The 16,834-nt window shown below is 43.3% G+C and overlaps 1 protein-coding gene across 1 annotated transcript in view; it reads right to left on the reverse strand.

Annotated features, from left to right (window-relative positions):
* The window catches only part of LOC126162296 (esterase FE4-like), a 78,479-nt gene extending 62,360 nt beyond the window's left edge, over positions 1–16,119 (reverse strand). The window contains exons 1-3 of the mRNA XM_049918715.1: positions 15,911–16,119; positions 8,250–8,387; positions 4,441–4,786 (exon numbers count right to left, since the gene is read on the reverse strand). Coding sequence (XP_049774672.1) covers positions 4,441–4,786; positions 8,250–8,387; positions 15,911–16,060 — 634 coding nt within the window. The 5' untranslated portion in view covers positions 16,061–16,119. The remainder of the gene's footprint in view (positions 1–4,440; positions 4,787–8,249; positions 8,388–15,910) is intronic.
* Positions 16,120–16,834: the final 715 nt, after the last annotated feature.

The following is a 16,834-nucleotide window of genomic DNA, read 5'->3' on the forward strand; positions in this document are numbered from 1 at the left end:
AAAAACGGTCCTGACGTGCTGGTCCTGCGAACGGCTGAAAGCAAGGGGAAACTACAGCCGTAATTTTGCCAAAGGACATGCAGCTCTACCGTATGGTTACAGTAGTAAAATATTTCGGAGGTGAACTAGTCCTCGATTTGGATCTAAGGGCGGGCATTAGTCAAGAGGATGTCAGCCAACTTTGATTCAATCAGGAACCATGGTGCACAGCGACCGTAGTCTATAAGGAAGGAGACGCACACAGCAACCAGTCGCAATCCCATTAGTTTATATTAACTAATCGCATTGCGACGGACTGCTGTGTGCTTCTGCTTCCAAAAAGACGTCGTCATTTGGAGAAACGAAACTGGCGTTCTACGGATCAGTGCGTGAAATGTTACTACCCTTATTAGGGCAGGTTAGTTAGAAAATTAGAAAAGGGAAATGGTTGGGTTGAAGTTAGATACAGTATGCGTTAGTGATGCTCGGTGACAGGAGGAACAGGACTTCTGGTCAAGTGTAAGAAGTTTTATATGTAGTAAGTCAGATTAGGGTAACGTAGGATTGGGTTTAAGAATGAATAAGAAAGTAGGTAAGCTACTATGAACAGCATAGTGAACGCATTTTCGTCAACAAGATAGACCGAAGTCTATACGTATTACAGTAATACAAGTTTATAAGCCAACTAGCTCTGGAGATGATGAAGAGATTGAAGAAATGTATGATGAGATAAATGAGCTTATTCAGATAGTTAATGGAGACAAAACTTTAATTGTGTAGGGGGACTTGAATTCGATAGTAGGAAAAGGAAGAGAAGGAAAGATATATGGAGAATATGGACTCGGGAAAGGGAATGAAAGAGGAACCACCGGCTAGAATTTTACACAGAGGTTTATATATCCATTTTCAAACATATGGTTTAAGAATCACGAAAGAACGCTGTATTTGTGTAAAAGATCTGGAGACACCAGAGAATTTCAGATTTTATGTACAATGGTAGGACAGAGATTTCCGAACCAGATTTTAAATTGTAAGACGTTTCCTGGGGCATACGTGGACTTTGACCACAATTTATTGGTTATGAACTGTAGAATACAACTAAATAAATTGCAAAAAGTAGAAAATTGGACCTGCAAAAGTTGAAGCAACTAGAGATTGTGGCGAGTTTCAGAGGAACCGTTGGACAACGGTTGACTAGGACAGGGCAAAGGAATGCATTAGAACACGTTCTGAGACATCAAGGTATCACCAATTTTGTACTGTAAGGGAGTGTAGTGGATAAAAATCTTAAAGGGAACTAAGACAGCAAGAGATTCAGAAAGGTGTAGGTTACAGTAGTTATGGGAGATGAAGAGACTTGCACAGGATGGAACTGCATGGACAGCTGCATCGAACCAGTCTTTAGATTGAAGACCACAACAACAACAAGTCGACTTACATCTCTTCCCTAAAAATGTGGGGACAGTGTAGGAATCCTAGAAACAAAAAGTGTTAGCTACAATATGTTGTGAACATTTTCCTCAATCACTTTCGAGTCGAGTATCAGCATCAAACTACAGCTGATGCAGAATAACTTGTCCGCTGCACAGAAACGGAGTGTTATTCTCAGTGCTGGGTGAGTCCATCGTTCTTTTCTGAAGGGACAGACCAGTCTGGTGTCACTTGTTGAGCTGTGTGCTTCGTCGGTTGTTAACGAAACTTTCTCTCACTCCTTTGGCTTCATGCGAAAATGGGAATGTGTGCACACTCTCTCATAATATTTTTATGGAATTATTCGGTGCAAAAATTTGATTCTCTCTGACCTCATAGCCCCATTCGTCAACTTCATGATTAACTGCCCATAATTACTTAATGGTAATAGTTATTGTGAAAATTGTATTTTAAGTAAAGTACTGCACGAAATTGGAATAGTTTGCAACGAAAAAAGGGATCGCTTTGATTTCCCATTTGGTGAATGTTAGGTCATACATTGGTGCAACAAAATGTAGATAACATATTAAATTTTTCTTTAAAATTGAGATGAGTTCTGTATCTGTTGTAGTCTCAATTGAATGGATTATATGTAATGCGCTCACTTTCGTTCCCAAGTGCATACGAAAGTCTGAAATATTAATATTATCCGTTATATATCACAAACTGCTCGATACATCGAAATGAGGTTTAGTCAAATGACAGCATGAAAAGCAGAGAGTGTTTTTCCATACATTTAACACGCGGATCTTACTTACCCACTGCGATATAGAAGTAACTACAGATGTGATCAGAGAAATTCTGTAATTATGTAAGGGCCCTCGATAGCTGCTGAACTGAAAATAGGTTTGTAACAATGCAATTGATAGAATCAGATTTTTTATACCGAGCATAAGCGTTTCATAAGGTACTGACCTGACATATCCTCAACTGATTGTTCAATGACAGACTTGTTTTACGAATTGTCTCAATTGGAGCTGCATTAGCATGTTAGTGAGGCAAAAGTGTGTAAAACCACCTATGATTTTGTTACGGAGGCTAATTTTAAAATGGAAACTACAGGAGGAGTTAACCTTTTAAAGCCGAGTCAAATTACACTGAAGAGCCAAAGAAACTGGTATAGGCATGCGTTTTAAATATAGAGATATGTAAACAGAAAGAACACGGCACTGCGGTGGGAAACGCCTATATAAGACAAGTGTTTGGTGCAGTTGTTAGGTAGGTTACTGCTGATACAGTGGCAGGTTATGAAGATTTAAGAGAGTTTGAACGTGATGTTATATCGGTGCACGAGAGATGGGACACAGCATCTCCGAGGTCCCGATGAACTTCGGATTTTTCCATACGGCCATTTCACGAGTGTACCGTGAATATCAGGAACCCGCTAAAACATGAGACAGCGCCGTTGCCGGAAAAAGATCCTGCAAGGACGGTACCAAACGACGACTGAAGAGAATCGTTCAACGTGACAGGAGTGCAACGCTTCCGCAAGTTGCTGCAGATTTCAGTGCTGGGCCATCAACAAGTGTTAGGTTGTGAACCATTCAACGAAACATCATCGATATGGGCTTTTGGAGCTCAAGGCCTACTCGTGTGTCCTTGATGACTGAGCGACACAAAGCTTTGCGCTTCGCCTTGGCCCGTGAACACCGATGTTCGACTGTGGATGACTAGAAACATCTTGCCAGGTCAGACGAATCTAGTTTCAAATAGTATCGAGGGGATGGGCGTGGACGAGTATGGAGACAATCTCATGAATCCATGGACCCTATAGCCGGCTGCTGTGGCCGAGCAGTTCTAGGCGCTTCAGTCCGGAACCGTGCTGCTGCTACGCTCGCAGGTTCGAATCCTGCCTCGAGCATTGATGTAAGTGATGTCCTTAGGTTAGTTAGGTTTAAGCAGTTCTAAGTCTAGGGGACTGATGACTTCGAAGTTAAGTCCCATGGTGCTTAGAGCCATTTGAGCCATGGACCCTGTATGTCAGCAGGGGACTGTTCAAGCTGGTGGAGGCTCTGCAATGGTGTGCGGCGTGTGCAGTTGGAGTGATATGAGTCCCCTGATATGTCTAGATACGATTCTGACAGTTGGCACGTACGTGAAAGTCCTGTCTGATCTTCTGCATCCGTTCGTGTCCACTTGTGCATTCCGACGAACTTGGGAATTTCCACCGGGGCAATGGAATACCCCACACGTCTAGGATTGCTACAGAGTGGCTACAGGAAGACTCTTTTGAGATTTAACAGTTTCGCTGCCCACCAAGTTCCCCAGACATTAATGAGCATATCTGGGATGCCTTGCAACGTGCTGTTCAGAAGAGATCTCCACTCTTACGGATTTATGGAAAACGCTGCAAGATTCATGGTGTCATTTCCCTCCAGCTGTAGTTCAGACATTAGTCGAGTGCACGCCACGTCGTGTTGCGGCACTTCTGCGTTCTTGCGAGGCTCCTAATCGATATTAGAAAGGTGTACCAGTTTCTTTGGCCCTTTAGCGTAAATTGCTCCTTCTGTTGCAATTTTAACCCATTATATTTTTAATAAAGGGTTGACTTGTGGAACTATTGGTCATTCTAGCTTAACCTGTTAATATGATCGTTTGCAGATTCGCCTGCTGTAACTTAGAAGCTCTACAAGACAGGCGTCCGTCTGAAGGCTTAAGCTGTAGAACTACACCTATACTACTGCACTGCCCTGTCACCAAAGGTGTCCCCATAGAAGTCGGAGGAGCGGTTATAGGCGCTTCAATTGGGAACCGGGAGGCTGCTACGGTCGCAGGTTCTAATCCTGCCTCGGGCATGGATGTGTGTGTGTCCTTAGGTTAGTTAGGTTGAAGAGTTCTAAGTCTAGGTTACTGATGACCTCAGATGTTAAGTCCCATAGTGCTTAGAGCCATTTGAACCATCTGAACCATTGTCCCCACAAATATCGTTGTCATCTCTCGCACCACTCTGCTTACGCAACTAGGGGCCAAGTAATATCGTATGCACCATACCTTTTGTCATTGGAGAGAAGAGGTGCAAATGGCAACAGGCACCGCCAGCGCTTTCGCCAAAGATGGTGACGTTGTCGGGATCTCCGGCGAACGCGGCGATGTTGCAGCGCACCCAGCGCAGCGCCGCCACCTGGTCCTTGAGGCCGAGGTTGCCGGGCAGCACGGAGTCCTGCGTGCTGAGGAAGCCCAGGACGCCCAGCCGGTAATTGACGGTGACGACCACCACGCCGTGCGGCAGCAGGTGGTCAGCCCCGAAACGGTCTGCGTTGCCGGAGCCGGAAGTGAAGCTGCCGCCGTGAATCCACACCATCACCGGCATACGTTCGCTGTCCACATTTTCTGGAAGCTAAGGGTATTGTGTTGAGCATATAAACTGTCGACCTTTTCGAACAGAATTAATCGTTCGTTAAAAAATTTTAGCGAACCACTGCCCTCCCGTGATTATCAAACTATTTCGCCCAAATTTGGGACCACCTACTTTCTGTAAAGTGATAAATCTTATGAAATGACTCAACAAGTAGCCATGCATTTTCCATTGCCTCCAGCAGCTACCAATATCTTTATAGAGCATTTCGCAGACTCCGTCTTGATTCAACTTGCTTTTTTTGGCTATTTTGGCGACACACTCATGATCTGGCCACATATGTCGAGGTTCTATACTTGTTCGTTCATCACATGAATAGTATGTACCCTAATATGAAGTTCATAGCTGTGATGGAGAGAGAAGGAAATTTACCGTTTTAGATGTTCTACTTCAACGAGAATCGGACGGGCGGCTAGGGCAACTGTTTACCGGAAACCAAACATATACTGACCATCACTTCAGTGCACAAAACTTTTATCATCCATCCCATTAGAGAGATGAAAAAAGCATTTTAGTGCCATCAACTGTACAATTGTACGTTTATTCTTTACTTGTTTTGATTATTACAGTCATCTTCCCGGAGAAAGACAGTGTACATTTGTGGATCAAACACACATTTTCGTCATATATGAGTCATCCAAATCTAGAACATATACAATTGTCATAACAATCTGTTTTAAGATAGACCATGGTGCATTGACGCAATTACAGTTAAGCATACTTGGTGATAACTCCACATTTAATAATTTAAATGTGCAGTTACCATCAAGTGCCAAAGCACAGTATATTTATGTTGACTGTTATCAAAATTATATATCTTCTACATTTAGTTGGTTCATGTATGACGAAAATGAATTTTTGACCCATTTTTGTACACTGTTTTCTCCTGTGAAGATGACTGTAATAATAGAAACCGGTAGAGAATAAACATACAATTCTACGCCGGATGGCACAAATATGCTTTTTCCTGTTATCTAACAGCTACAGACAGTCACATACGAAAAGCTTCATAAGATTACTGTTTTAAATACGCTAATACCCTGAGACTCTGACAAGGAATGCCTACAGACATCGACATCAGAGACTTAAAAAACTTATTCAGGATGAAAAGCTATAGCGGTCGAGACATTAAGAAACTAAGGAACAGACACAAAGAGCGACAATCACCACAAGATGCTCAGCCCATAGCATTTCTTCCCTCCTTAGAATCTACGAAAAAAAAAAAAAAGAAGAAGAAGAAGAAGAAGTTATCAGACGGTGTGTTCAGTATTTTTTCGATCAGCCAAGAAGATTAAACAAATCCTGTGCTCAGTAAAGGACATGAGGACATACTTTGTCGTAGAGATCGTGGAATTTCAAAATACTTTGTAAATGTGGTAGCAGCTACTTTGATGAGTCAATGAGATCTACACACATCAAAAGAAGTTTTTCATCGCCCTGGTTCCCAGAACTCCGTTGATAGACGCTGACTGTGGACATTTTAACACAGGCACAGCTCCTTTGACTGTTCAGAGATGTCACTAAACCCGCCCAAAGATGTAAAAAACCATGCAAGAGCAGCGCTTGTTAGACGGAGGGGATCCGACAGCTGATCAGTTTCAATCATTCCACCGTGAAGGAGGTACACGGCTCGTGCTGTCTGTAGTTCAGTCATACCGCGGTTCAATCGCGTACGCACTGTTAGTTTGTGCCAGGAAGGGCTCTCAACAAGGGAAGTGTCCAGGCGTCACGGAGTGAACCAAAGCGATGTTGTTCGGACATGGAGGAGATAACTCTACGAGCATTATATATGGGATGTCTGTTCTTTCGAACAGGACGGTGATTAAAGTATTATACGGAAAACACTGAGAAGAAGAAGGCACAGGATAGAAGGACATTTGTTAATACATCACAGAATAACCTCCATGGACTAGTGGGAGCTGTAGAGGGTAAAAACTGTAGAGGAAGACAGAGACTGGAATACTTCCAGCCAATAATTGAGGACGCACTGTGAGTTCCACAAGAAAATGTACTCCTTAATTTTAAATGTAACGTCCGGAGCGACATTCCTGATAGTGATCTCGAATCTGCAATCAGTGAGTGGTTACACACTGTATAGATAAACAGTGTGAGAGTTGAATGTTTTCGTTTTGTCGGTTGCAGTTTAAAACGAGTGCAAAATGTTTGAAGCGTAACCAGGTAGTGTTCCTTGTAAATTGTCAAAAGGGACCGAAGCTCCATATGGAGCAGCTGCTAAAATTTTTAGAAAGTCAAAGACATTCGTTGTTGAGTGGGTCGAGCGATGTTTAGAGGTTGGAAACGTATATGGTTTACCGGACAGAGGGCTAAGTTGCCAAGTTGTAATCGATAGTGGAATCGATTTGATTAACTATGAGGTAAGTGAGCAATTAGTAATGGCATGTATTTTCATGTAAATATATATTCATAACAGTGTCTTTTATTTCAAACAGATAGCTGCGTACACGTTCTTGTGTAACTGACTATAGGTTGCAAGTGATACTCTGAGATGAAGAGAGACATTACGTAGAGTTTGAGGGATGTGTTAGAGATAAAATTATTTTAATTGCAGTAATGTAAATTATGACTGTTCTTTTGGACATGTCCTACTAAACAGACACTGCATACACATGTATAGGGCGAGCAGGCATAGTGATACCTTCAGTGAAGATGCATAACACCATCGAACTCTTACCGAAATCAGCGAATCGCTGCGAGTGATACGGGCAATGAGCGGGAGCACTACGTCAGTAGTGCGTGTATAAGTTGGAAATTTGAGTCGTCGTGGACTGTGCCTGTGGTCAAGGTGGTTAAGCAGACCGTTCGCGAAAACGGAAAAACCCGGAATCATGTCCCTAATTTTCAAGCGACTGGCTGATTTTTTGAACCCCTCCCACTTTAATGTAGGTTTTTTTTTTGTGATCAGTCTTTTGACTGGTTTTATGCGGCCCGCCACGAATTCCTCTCTCAGTGTCATATAGTTCCTGAATTACACCCATGTTTAACATTTTACGAATTTCACTCCTGTCCAGTCACTTATACTCTCCATTTGTCTAGTAAAATACGATAGTCTGTAATTCTGCGCACACTTACTTGTATTCCATCGTTTTCGTATCCGTACGATTACTCGCTTATCTACTGATATACAGTAATTTAGTCAACTTACGCGAATCACACAAGATTTACTTATATTGAGACTCATCTATGTACTAAGCGCTGATCACATTTTAGTCTTCCTGCATTTCCTAACAATTAAAGATGCTGTGCATTTTGCTAAGTCGGTAGATAATATCATGTTTTAGAAATGATTCAATGCTTCTCGTCTAACCATACTCAGCTTGTTTTCTGGTTTTGTTCGTCGACAATGCAACGGTTTCATTTGCAATTAACATAGAACTCTATCCGAATTCCATTGTTTTAAAAGCATTTAGACGCCTACAAAAGTTACCTTTGTTGTGTAGACGTTAAGGAAGAGGCAGTCCTCGTCGCCCACGTACTGCCCTGTGAAAGAGTTCAGCTGCGGTGCCACGTTGCCCTCCTTGGTAGCGTCTCTGGTGCCTGTCCATGGCTCAGGGGGCTGCGGCGGCTGTGAAGAAAGCACAGAATGGAGTTTCTCTGCGTTATATCTAAAGTTTCACTGCTGTTTTTGATCAAATCTGTTGCAAAATCTTCCATACTCACGTGTACGCATTACAGTACTTAAAAGTGTGATGATAGGGCACGCCGCTGTTAATCACACACATTTCAATTCAACTTTCAAAGCTCTTCTTACATACTCACTAAATTCTTGAGCATATAGAATAATGACATCGAAAGTGGCTGCTACACAAATCCTGACCTCACGATGACACTATGTAGAGTTTGGGGGATGTGTTAGAGATGAAACTGTCCCCAACGCAGGGGCCTACTGCCTACAGCCGATCAGTTCCAGTGATTCCACCAGGAAGCACACGGCTCGTGTTACTTGTAGTTCAGCCATGCCTAGACGGTCCATACCGCGGTTCGATTGCGTCCGCATTGTTACTTTGTGCCAGTAAGGGCTCTCAACGAGGGAAGTGTGTTCTGACATATTAATTTCAGTTACGGACAGTACAGCTCTTTTAAAGAAACGTTGAGAAGTTAACAGTAAGAGGGTACATAGTTATTAATACACACATCAAAAGATGTTTTGCATCACCCCGGTTCCCAGAACTCCTGAAGATAGACGTTGACTGTGGATGCTGTATCACAGACACAGTCCCTTTGACTGTTCAGAGATATCACAAAACCCTCCCAAAGATGTAAACCACCATGCATGAGCAGCATCTATTAGACGGAGGGGTCCGACAGCCGGTCATTTTCAGTCATTCCACCAGGAAGCACACGGCTCGTGTTGTTTGTAGTTCAACCATGCCTAGACTGTCCATACTGCGATTCGATCGCGTCCGCATTGTTACTTTGTGCCAGGAAGGGCTCTCAATGAGGGAAGTGTAGACGACTCGGAGTAAAATGTAAATGACGTGTGACTAGGGTCTTCCGTCGGGTAGACCGTTCGCCGGGTGCAAGTCTTTCGATTTCACGCCACTTCCGCGACTTGCGCGTCGATGGGGATGAAATGATGGTAATTAGGACAACACCCAGTACCAGAGCGAAGAAAATCTCCGACCCAGACGGAAATCGTACCCGGGCCCTTAGGATGGACATTCTGTAGCGCTGACCACTCAGCTACTGGGGGCGGACACGTCTTGAAGTGAACCAAAGCGATGTTGTTCGAACATGGAGGAGATACTGAGAGACAGGAACTGTCGATGACATGCCTCTCACAGGCTGCCCGTGGGTTACTACTGCAGTGGATAACCGCTACCTATGGATTATGGCTTGGAGGAACCCTGACAGCAACGTCACCATGTTGAATAATTCTTTTCGTGCAGCCATAGGACGTCGTGTTACGACTCAAACTGTGCGCAGTAGGCTGTATAATGCGCAACTTCATACCCGACGTCCATGGCGAGGTCCACCTTTGCAACCATGACACCATGCAGCGTGGTACTGATGGGCCAAACAACATACCGAATGGACCGCTCAGTATTCGCATCAAAACTCTAACGGATCTATGCCGAATCGCCGTTGAGGAGTGGGACAATCTGGACCAATAATGCCGAGATGAACTTTTGGATAGTATGTCACAACGAAAACAGGCATGCATCAATCCAAGAGGACGTGCTACTTGGAGTTAGAGGTATCGGTGAGTACAGCAGTCCGGACCACCAGTTCTGAAGGTCTCGCTGTATGGTAATACAACATGCAATGTGTAGTTTTCATGAGCAATAAAATAGGTTGAAATGATGTTTATGTTGATTTCTATTCCAATTTTCTGCACAGATTCCGGAACTCTCAGAACTGCAAAACTTTCTTTGATGTGTGATTTTGTTGTAACACCTAACTTAAACATGATGCCTTACATGTATGGCTAACTTCAAAAACAGCTACCTCAAAAAAGCAGGTTTATAATCTTTTTCTTGAAATTTTATCACTCACACCAGAGTTTTAAAATAATTTTCCTTTCTGCCGAAGGAACTCGAGCAATATCAAGTTCACTGAATGATTAGGTACTGATATTTATTTACTTTAAATTTGATACCTCACCCTTTTTCTTTTGAGCTGCCCCTAACGGGTTTCTTTGATATGTTGACAAAGTGACTGGTAAAGGCGCTTTCTGCATACTTTGTTTCTGCTGTATCTGCTTCAGCTCCACTTCGTATGTACTGTATGAATCACCTAAAACTTGCACCGCAAATATTGAGAAATTGGAAGTGCTATTAATGTGCGGTTTTCACGGAATGAGTAGTTAATCAGGGGCTGGTATTGTGAGGAAATCAAGAGTTTGTAATAATATTTAGGAAAAGTTACTTTTTGTGAAAACCTACACTGCGTTTAAATGGAACAGTGCCTACTGACACTAATAATTAACGTAAATTAGAATATCAATCGTCTTTGTAGCAGACTGTTGAGCGAGTCGTTTAGGAGATATCCTACTTGAAAAGTTGCTACACCTACACTTGTACAGTATCTGTGGTTGTATTCAGTAAAGAACAAGTGCATACACTAGTTATGTGGTTTCTGAACAGTAACCAGATGACATTTTCCCATCACAGATTGTTCAAAATGACCACCGACAGGGTCAATACTCACTTCCAGTGTGGTATGGAACGGTCACTACACACGTGCTAGTTGGTGCAAATGGCTCTGAGCACTATGAGACTCAACATCTGAGGTCATCAGTCCCCTAGAACTTAGAACTATTTAAACCTAACTAATCTAAGGACATCACACACGTCCATGCCCGAGGCAGGATTCGAACCTGCGACCGTAGCAGTCGCTTGGTTCCAGACTGAAGCGCCTAGAACCGCTCGGCCACCCCGGCCGGTACACGTGCTAGTACTTCAGCGGAGATGTCAGAGTAGGCTGCAGTAATACGTCGCTGAAAATCATCGGGAGTAGTTGGTATGCCCTTGTAGACAGCATCTTTCAGGTTTCCCCACAGACAGAAAGTCTAGAGGCGACAAATCCGGGAAAATGGTGGGCCAAGGTACTGGTCCTCTGCGTCCAATCATACGATTTCGGAACAATTATCAAAGACATGCTGTGGCGTTTCGTGCACTACAGGCTGGACAGCCATCATGTTCGTACCACAGGTTCTTCCTAGTCTGCAACCAGAGGGGATGGTCTGTTAGGAGGCTGCAGTACCATTGTGCTTTCAGCGTTCCGTCTACGAAAAACGTGTCTACGAGATGATGGTTAACTATCAAGATGGTTCACTATCCGTCAACCACATGTTTACTCTCCATGGACACTGACGTACCATCTGGCGATGCCAACGGGTATTGTCAACAGACTAATAGTGCTTTTTTCGGTGGTCTTCCAGGCTTTCACTAGTAAATGTGATTTCATTACCAAACTAGATACATGATGCATCTGCAGTGACCTGTCTTAATGCCCATGTACAGTAATTAACACAATTCTCATAATCGTTTCCATGCAAGTCTTGCTGGAAAGAGATTGATAGGGATGGAACGTATGTCGATGGAAAATGCGTAGGAAACCTTCCCCACTCTTTGTGGGGATGAAATGGAACAGCAGCAAAAACATTAATTTTTCCCCTCTTCTGCCGTAACTTCTTTCCTTATGTTACGTTTTCTAGATGTTACACTACCACATTCACGTAACAGGTTGAAGAGGTTGACAAGTAACTGCCGATATGGTTGACGTCTATTGGGATATATTACCGCATACACCGTCCAAGACCGAACTGAATTCTTTGTAGACTCTCCATACACCATGAGCATGTCGGCTTTTCTGCATTGGGAAATCCCATCATCCACCCACGACTTTCACAAACTGACTGGCAGGTTTCAATGAACTCAAGGAACACCCATCACATTGTAAGCAAACATAAGAACATTGTACCTAGTGACTAAACAAAATTGGTGGCACAACCAAGTGTCGGTGTGGAAACTTTTCTTTATATACGATATCTCGTACACGAGTCACACTAAAATCCAGCAACAGACACCACTGACATTTCAGTTTATCCCGCTTTTAGTTTGTTAATATCAGTAGGCATTATACCATTTAAGAAAGTGCATGTTGACACAACAAATAAATTCTGTTTGTTGGCTAACAATACGAGCCCCTGATTATCAACCCATTCTGTGAAAGCCGCTCAGCCGCTGAGCAAGATCATAGGCTACTTTAGAAAGTGTGTAGTACAAAATATTCATTGATTTGAATAATAAGGTGAGAAATATGGGATAATAATTACTCTTTGAAAAAGCTGTTTTCTCTTTGACTTTTGAGCTTCACCACATTTGAGAATGTAATGAGTAACCTCTGCCTAGGTGAAAATCCGGACTTTGCAGGATTGTTCTCTCCCCCCCCCCCTCCCCCCCCGTCAAACAAGTGAGGTCGCTCTTATTGATCCTGTACTTGCAGCAATAGCTAACACCTCATACATTGAGGTGACTAATGGAATAACTCGGGGAGTGATGGAAGCCCTCAGAGATACTTCAGTTAGGTTGTGAAAGAAGTCACCTGTATGCTTGCCTTGACATCTTAGGCAAGACATGGATGAGGCGCTGCCGGCAAATACTGAACGCAATTGATGCAATCAGATGCAAGTCGTCGCTTTCTTCCGGTAGAAGAAACTCGCAGTGTACCAGGCAGTGCAACAACGAGCCATACACAGTCCGCCGCTCGTGGTCTCGCGGTAGCGTTCTCGCTTCCCGAGCACGGGGTCCCGGGTTCGATTCCCGGCGGGGTCGGGGATTTTCCCTGCCTCGAGATGACTGGGTGTTTGTGTTGTCCTCATCATTTCATCATCATCCAGGAAAGTGGCGAAATTGGACTGAGCAAAGATTGGGTAATTGTACGGGCGCTGATAACCAAGCAGTTGAGCGCCCCACAAACCAAACATCATCATCAACGAGCCATACACGGTTAACATGTAACTATGATGGAGAGGAATGAGCTTCGTTTTAGGTCTTGAAAGACAATTTGAATGTAATGAAATGCCGAAGCGTTCAGAATAACTGTGATTATTTCAAAAAGTGTTGCTTGTCGTTGGCACTGACAATTTTATGCAAACGTAGCTGCTCTCGGTTAGGTAAAGGCAGTCGGCCACTGTCTTTTGCGTGGCAAGAGTTAATGCCTGAAATTGGTATTGTCGTCTTACTCTTGACGCTGTGGATCTTGGTATATTTAGTACCCTAACCATTTTGGAAAAGGAATGTCTCATGCCTCTAGCACCAGCTACCATTCCCCACATAAATTCTGATAATTTTCACGTAAATCTTCTGCGTGCAAATGACATCACCGTCAATGCGTTGTCCTTTTATACCTTGTCTACGTGATACTGCCTACATTTGTGTATATGTACATCGCTATCCCATGTATTCTGCACCTCAGTATATACGTCGTTAAGGCGCCTTTCATTGTCTGCCATTCACGCACGGGAAATGCCCTTCAGGTGTCCCAAGACGCAGCGGCGTCAGGCTTAAGAGGCAACGCCAAAGACTACTAGAGTAGTCTATAGTAAGCATAGAGCAAGTCAGTAACGGATTCATCTAGCTCTGGCCTTTAAGTAAGCAATTATTCGGCTTGGCATTGGTTGATAAAGTTGTTGGATGTGCTCCTGAGGCATATCGTGTCAAACTCTGTCCAACTGTAATTGTCTGGGACGTCTCCAGACTTGTCTTCGCTGGTCATTGGGACTCAATTGGACGCGGGACGCATCACTGAAGACAATTCTGCTCCAGTAAATTAGATTCCAGGGCGAAGACGTGTCCAGAGAATACCCGGACAGCAGTGAATACCAACCTGACTATCGCCCGCGGTATGGTTTGACAACGAGGACTGATGGTCTCAGCTCCCATTTCTTTTCATAGCAAGTTGTCATCCTTGGCACCCTTAGAGCACTGTGGGACGTCTAAGGTATTCTACGCCCTATTTTGTTGCCCTTCGTAACAAGCCATCATGGGCTTGCATTTGCGCACGATAATGCCCTCCTGAACATGTTGATAGTTTCTACTCCTTGTCTTCATGCTTGCCAATCCCCAACTTGACCAATAAAGTCACCAGATCTCTTTCAGATTGATAACGTATGAGCGTTACGGATAGCGACCTCTAACCAGCTCGGGATACTAAGGGTTGCATGCTCCTGTTGGACAAAATTTGGCATAATATGCCTTAGGAGGACATCCAACAACTCTGTCAATGCCAAGTTGAATAACTGTTTACTTAAGGGCCAGAAATGGACTAAAGCGTTAATGTCGCGTTCAATTTGTGACTTCCATTCTCTTGAATAAGTCATCCAATTTTCCTGAAATTGTAATAATTTGTGTGTAACAGTGCATAACAACAACCGAATTCCGTCCCATTCAGGTAATTCGTTCGTAGTACGTCCTTTCTTTGTGTTAGTGTGTCTTATGAGTCACCACTGGAATCAGACTTTTTATACAAAGGCATGGAAGCAAAACTACTGACATGGGACGGACTGGCCACACAACCTCTTTTGTACACGTAGTAAATGGCATGCTCCGGTTAGTTGATAAGTGAACTACGAATTACCTCACAAAAGAGCCAGAACTGGAATACAAGCCAATAATGTGCCGTCTGTACCAGTCTGGTTTAACGGAGGATCTTAACACATACGAGTGCAAAGAAGGGCAGCGCGAATAACCGCCTCCTAGTTTGCCTGGAGAGAGAATATCACTGAAATGCTAGAATACTTCGTTAGCAGTCACTTTGAGGAGGTCACCAAATATGTCACAAAAATCTATTTAACAAATATTTAAAATACCTTTTGAAGGCGGAATTATGAATATTTTCAGCCCGCCAAATATTCCTCCGGTAGCGTCCATTACGACAAAATTATGCTAAAAAATTTTTAAGCGATTTCCAACAGCTGTTAAATATTTTATGAACTTACGACACTCTGGAGTCTTTATGTCCTTTATTATCACTGAAGGTTTCGCTTAACGACGTCTGATGCACCATATGTATAGAAAGGATACCTAGATGTGCTAGAGATTTATTGATAATACTGCCTCGTTGAAATGACATGACATAATATGCAAATGATAGATAAACGTTTTTACTGTGGTGATGGTTACTAAGTGAGTCTCGTGATAGAAACCACAACAGCCGTACGCCACGCATTTCACAAAGAAGTAGAATAATAACTGCTCTCAATAAGGCACACTCAAAAGTCAGATCTCCTACGTACCATTCAAGAATGGAATGAGAAGAAATCTGAATATCTGATACAATAGACATACCTCCACTATTTTGTAGTGTTTTACAATGTGCAGGTGGTGATGCGGGCGCCTTCTTCACTGTGGTGTTCACATTTTGGCTACGTATTCATTTGCATGTACATCAAGATTAGTACCATCATATCCAAATACGAGGTGCTTGACTGACTGCATTGCTTTTCGTGATGACTGGGTGTTGTGTGGTGTCCTTAGGTTAGTTAGGTTTAAGTAGTTCTAAGTTCTAGGGGACTAATGACCATAGATGTTAAGTCCCATAGTGCTCAGAGCCATTTTTTTGCCTTACTTTACTGTCACTCACCTTGAACCGCAGCTGTCCCACTGGCGGCCGAGCATACGGCACGCCCTGAAAGCTGTAGTACTTGCAGCCAGTCACTGTAGCGCTTACGCGGCCGCGTAAAGCACCCTCCGCCACACATACAGTGGCGTATCCACTCTCTGTTGACGTCATGCTTGTAAATGCTGTTCCAGTCTGTTGCCTGGAGAACTACTGACAAACTAACGTAAGGCTCTTTATCACAGCGGTGCCGCGACGCAAATCGCAGTGAGTCAAGCGGGAGCGAAGTTCACCATCGCTGAAGGTCGCTCACTGGTATAAGACAACTTTGATAAGGAAAGAGATTGCGGGCGGACTTCTCAGAGCAACGCATTGGGCCATGCCACCGTCGAACCACATTACTTTAAACACCTGCTAGCTCCACCGTAGACCAAGCAGTTGCTGGATGTGTTAGAAATGAGTCAGATACGAACATGTCTTGTACCGTTGTAATTATTACCGCTTCAGAGATTATAGTGACTTTTCTTTTTAAAGTTACACAAACATTTCAAACTCATCATAAAATAATCTGTGTACGTCATTTTACAATTCTGAAAAGTTAAGAAATGGATTTCATGTGGAATATTAACCACTTCTACATGAGAGCCTATAGACTGTATCGTTTGTTGAGTGAGGTTCGCTGGTGTATCGGCATTCGCATCGTGCTCTGGAATGCGGCGCGATAGCAAATTTGACGCAGTACATGCAAACTTGGATATGCCAAGAGTCTGTGTTTGGTGTGTATGGCCGAGCAAAACAGTTTTCATTACATTTCAGTTGAATGTACAACTAGTTCCACTGCTACTGCACGCTTTAACTCCAGCCGGCTTGTAACATTCCAGCGCAGACGACCAAAGCAGGACACCTACAAGTACAGACCAATAAAATGCATTAACTACCTACTCTGTA

Source organism: Schistocerca cancellata, chromosome 2, assembly GCF_023864275.1.
Source record: "Schistocerca cancellata isolate TAMUIC-IGC-003103 chromosome 2, iqSchCanc2.1, whole genome shotgun sequence".
Taxonomy (NCBI): domain Eukaryota; kingdom Metazoa; phylum Arthropoda; class Insecta; order Orthoptera; family Acrididae; genus Schistocerca; species Schistocerca cancellata.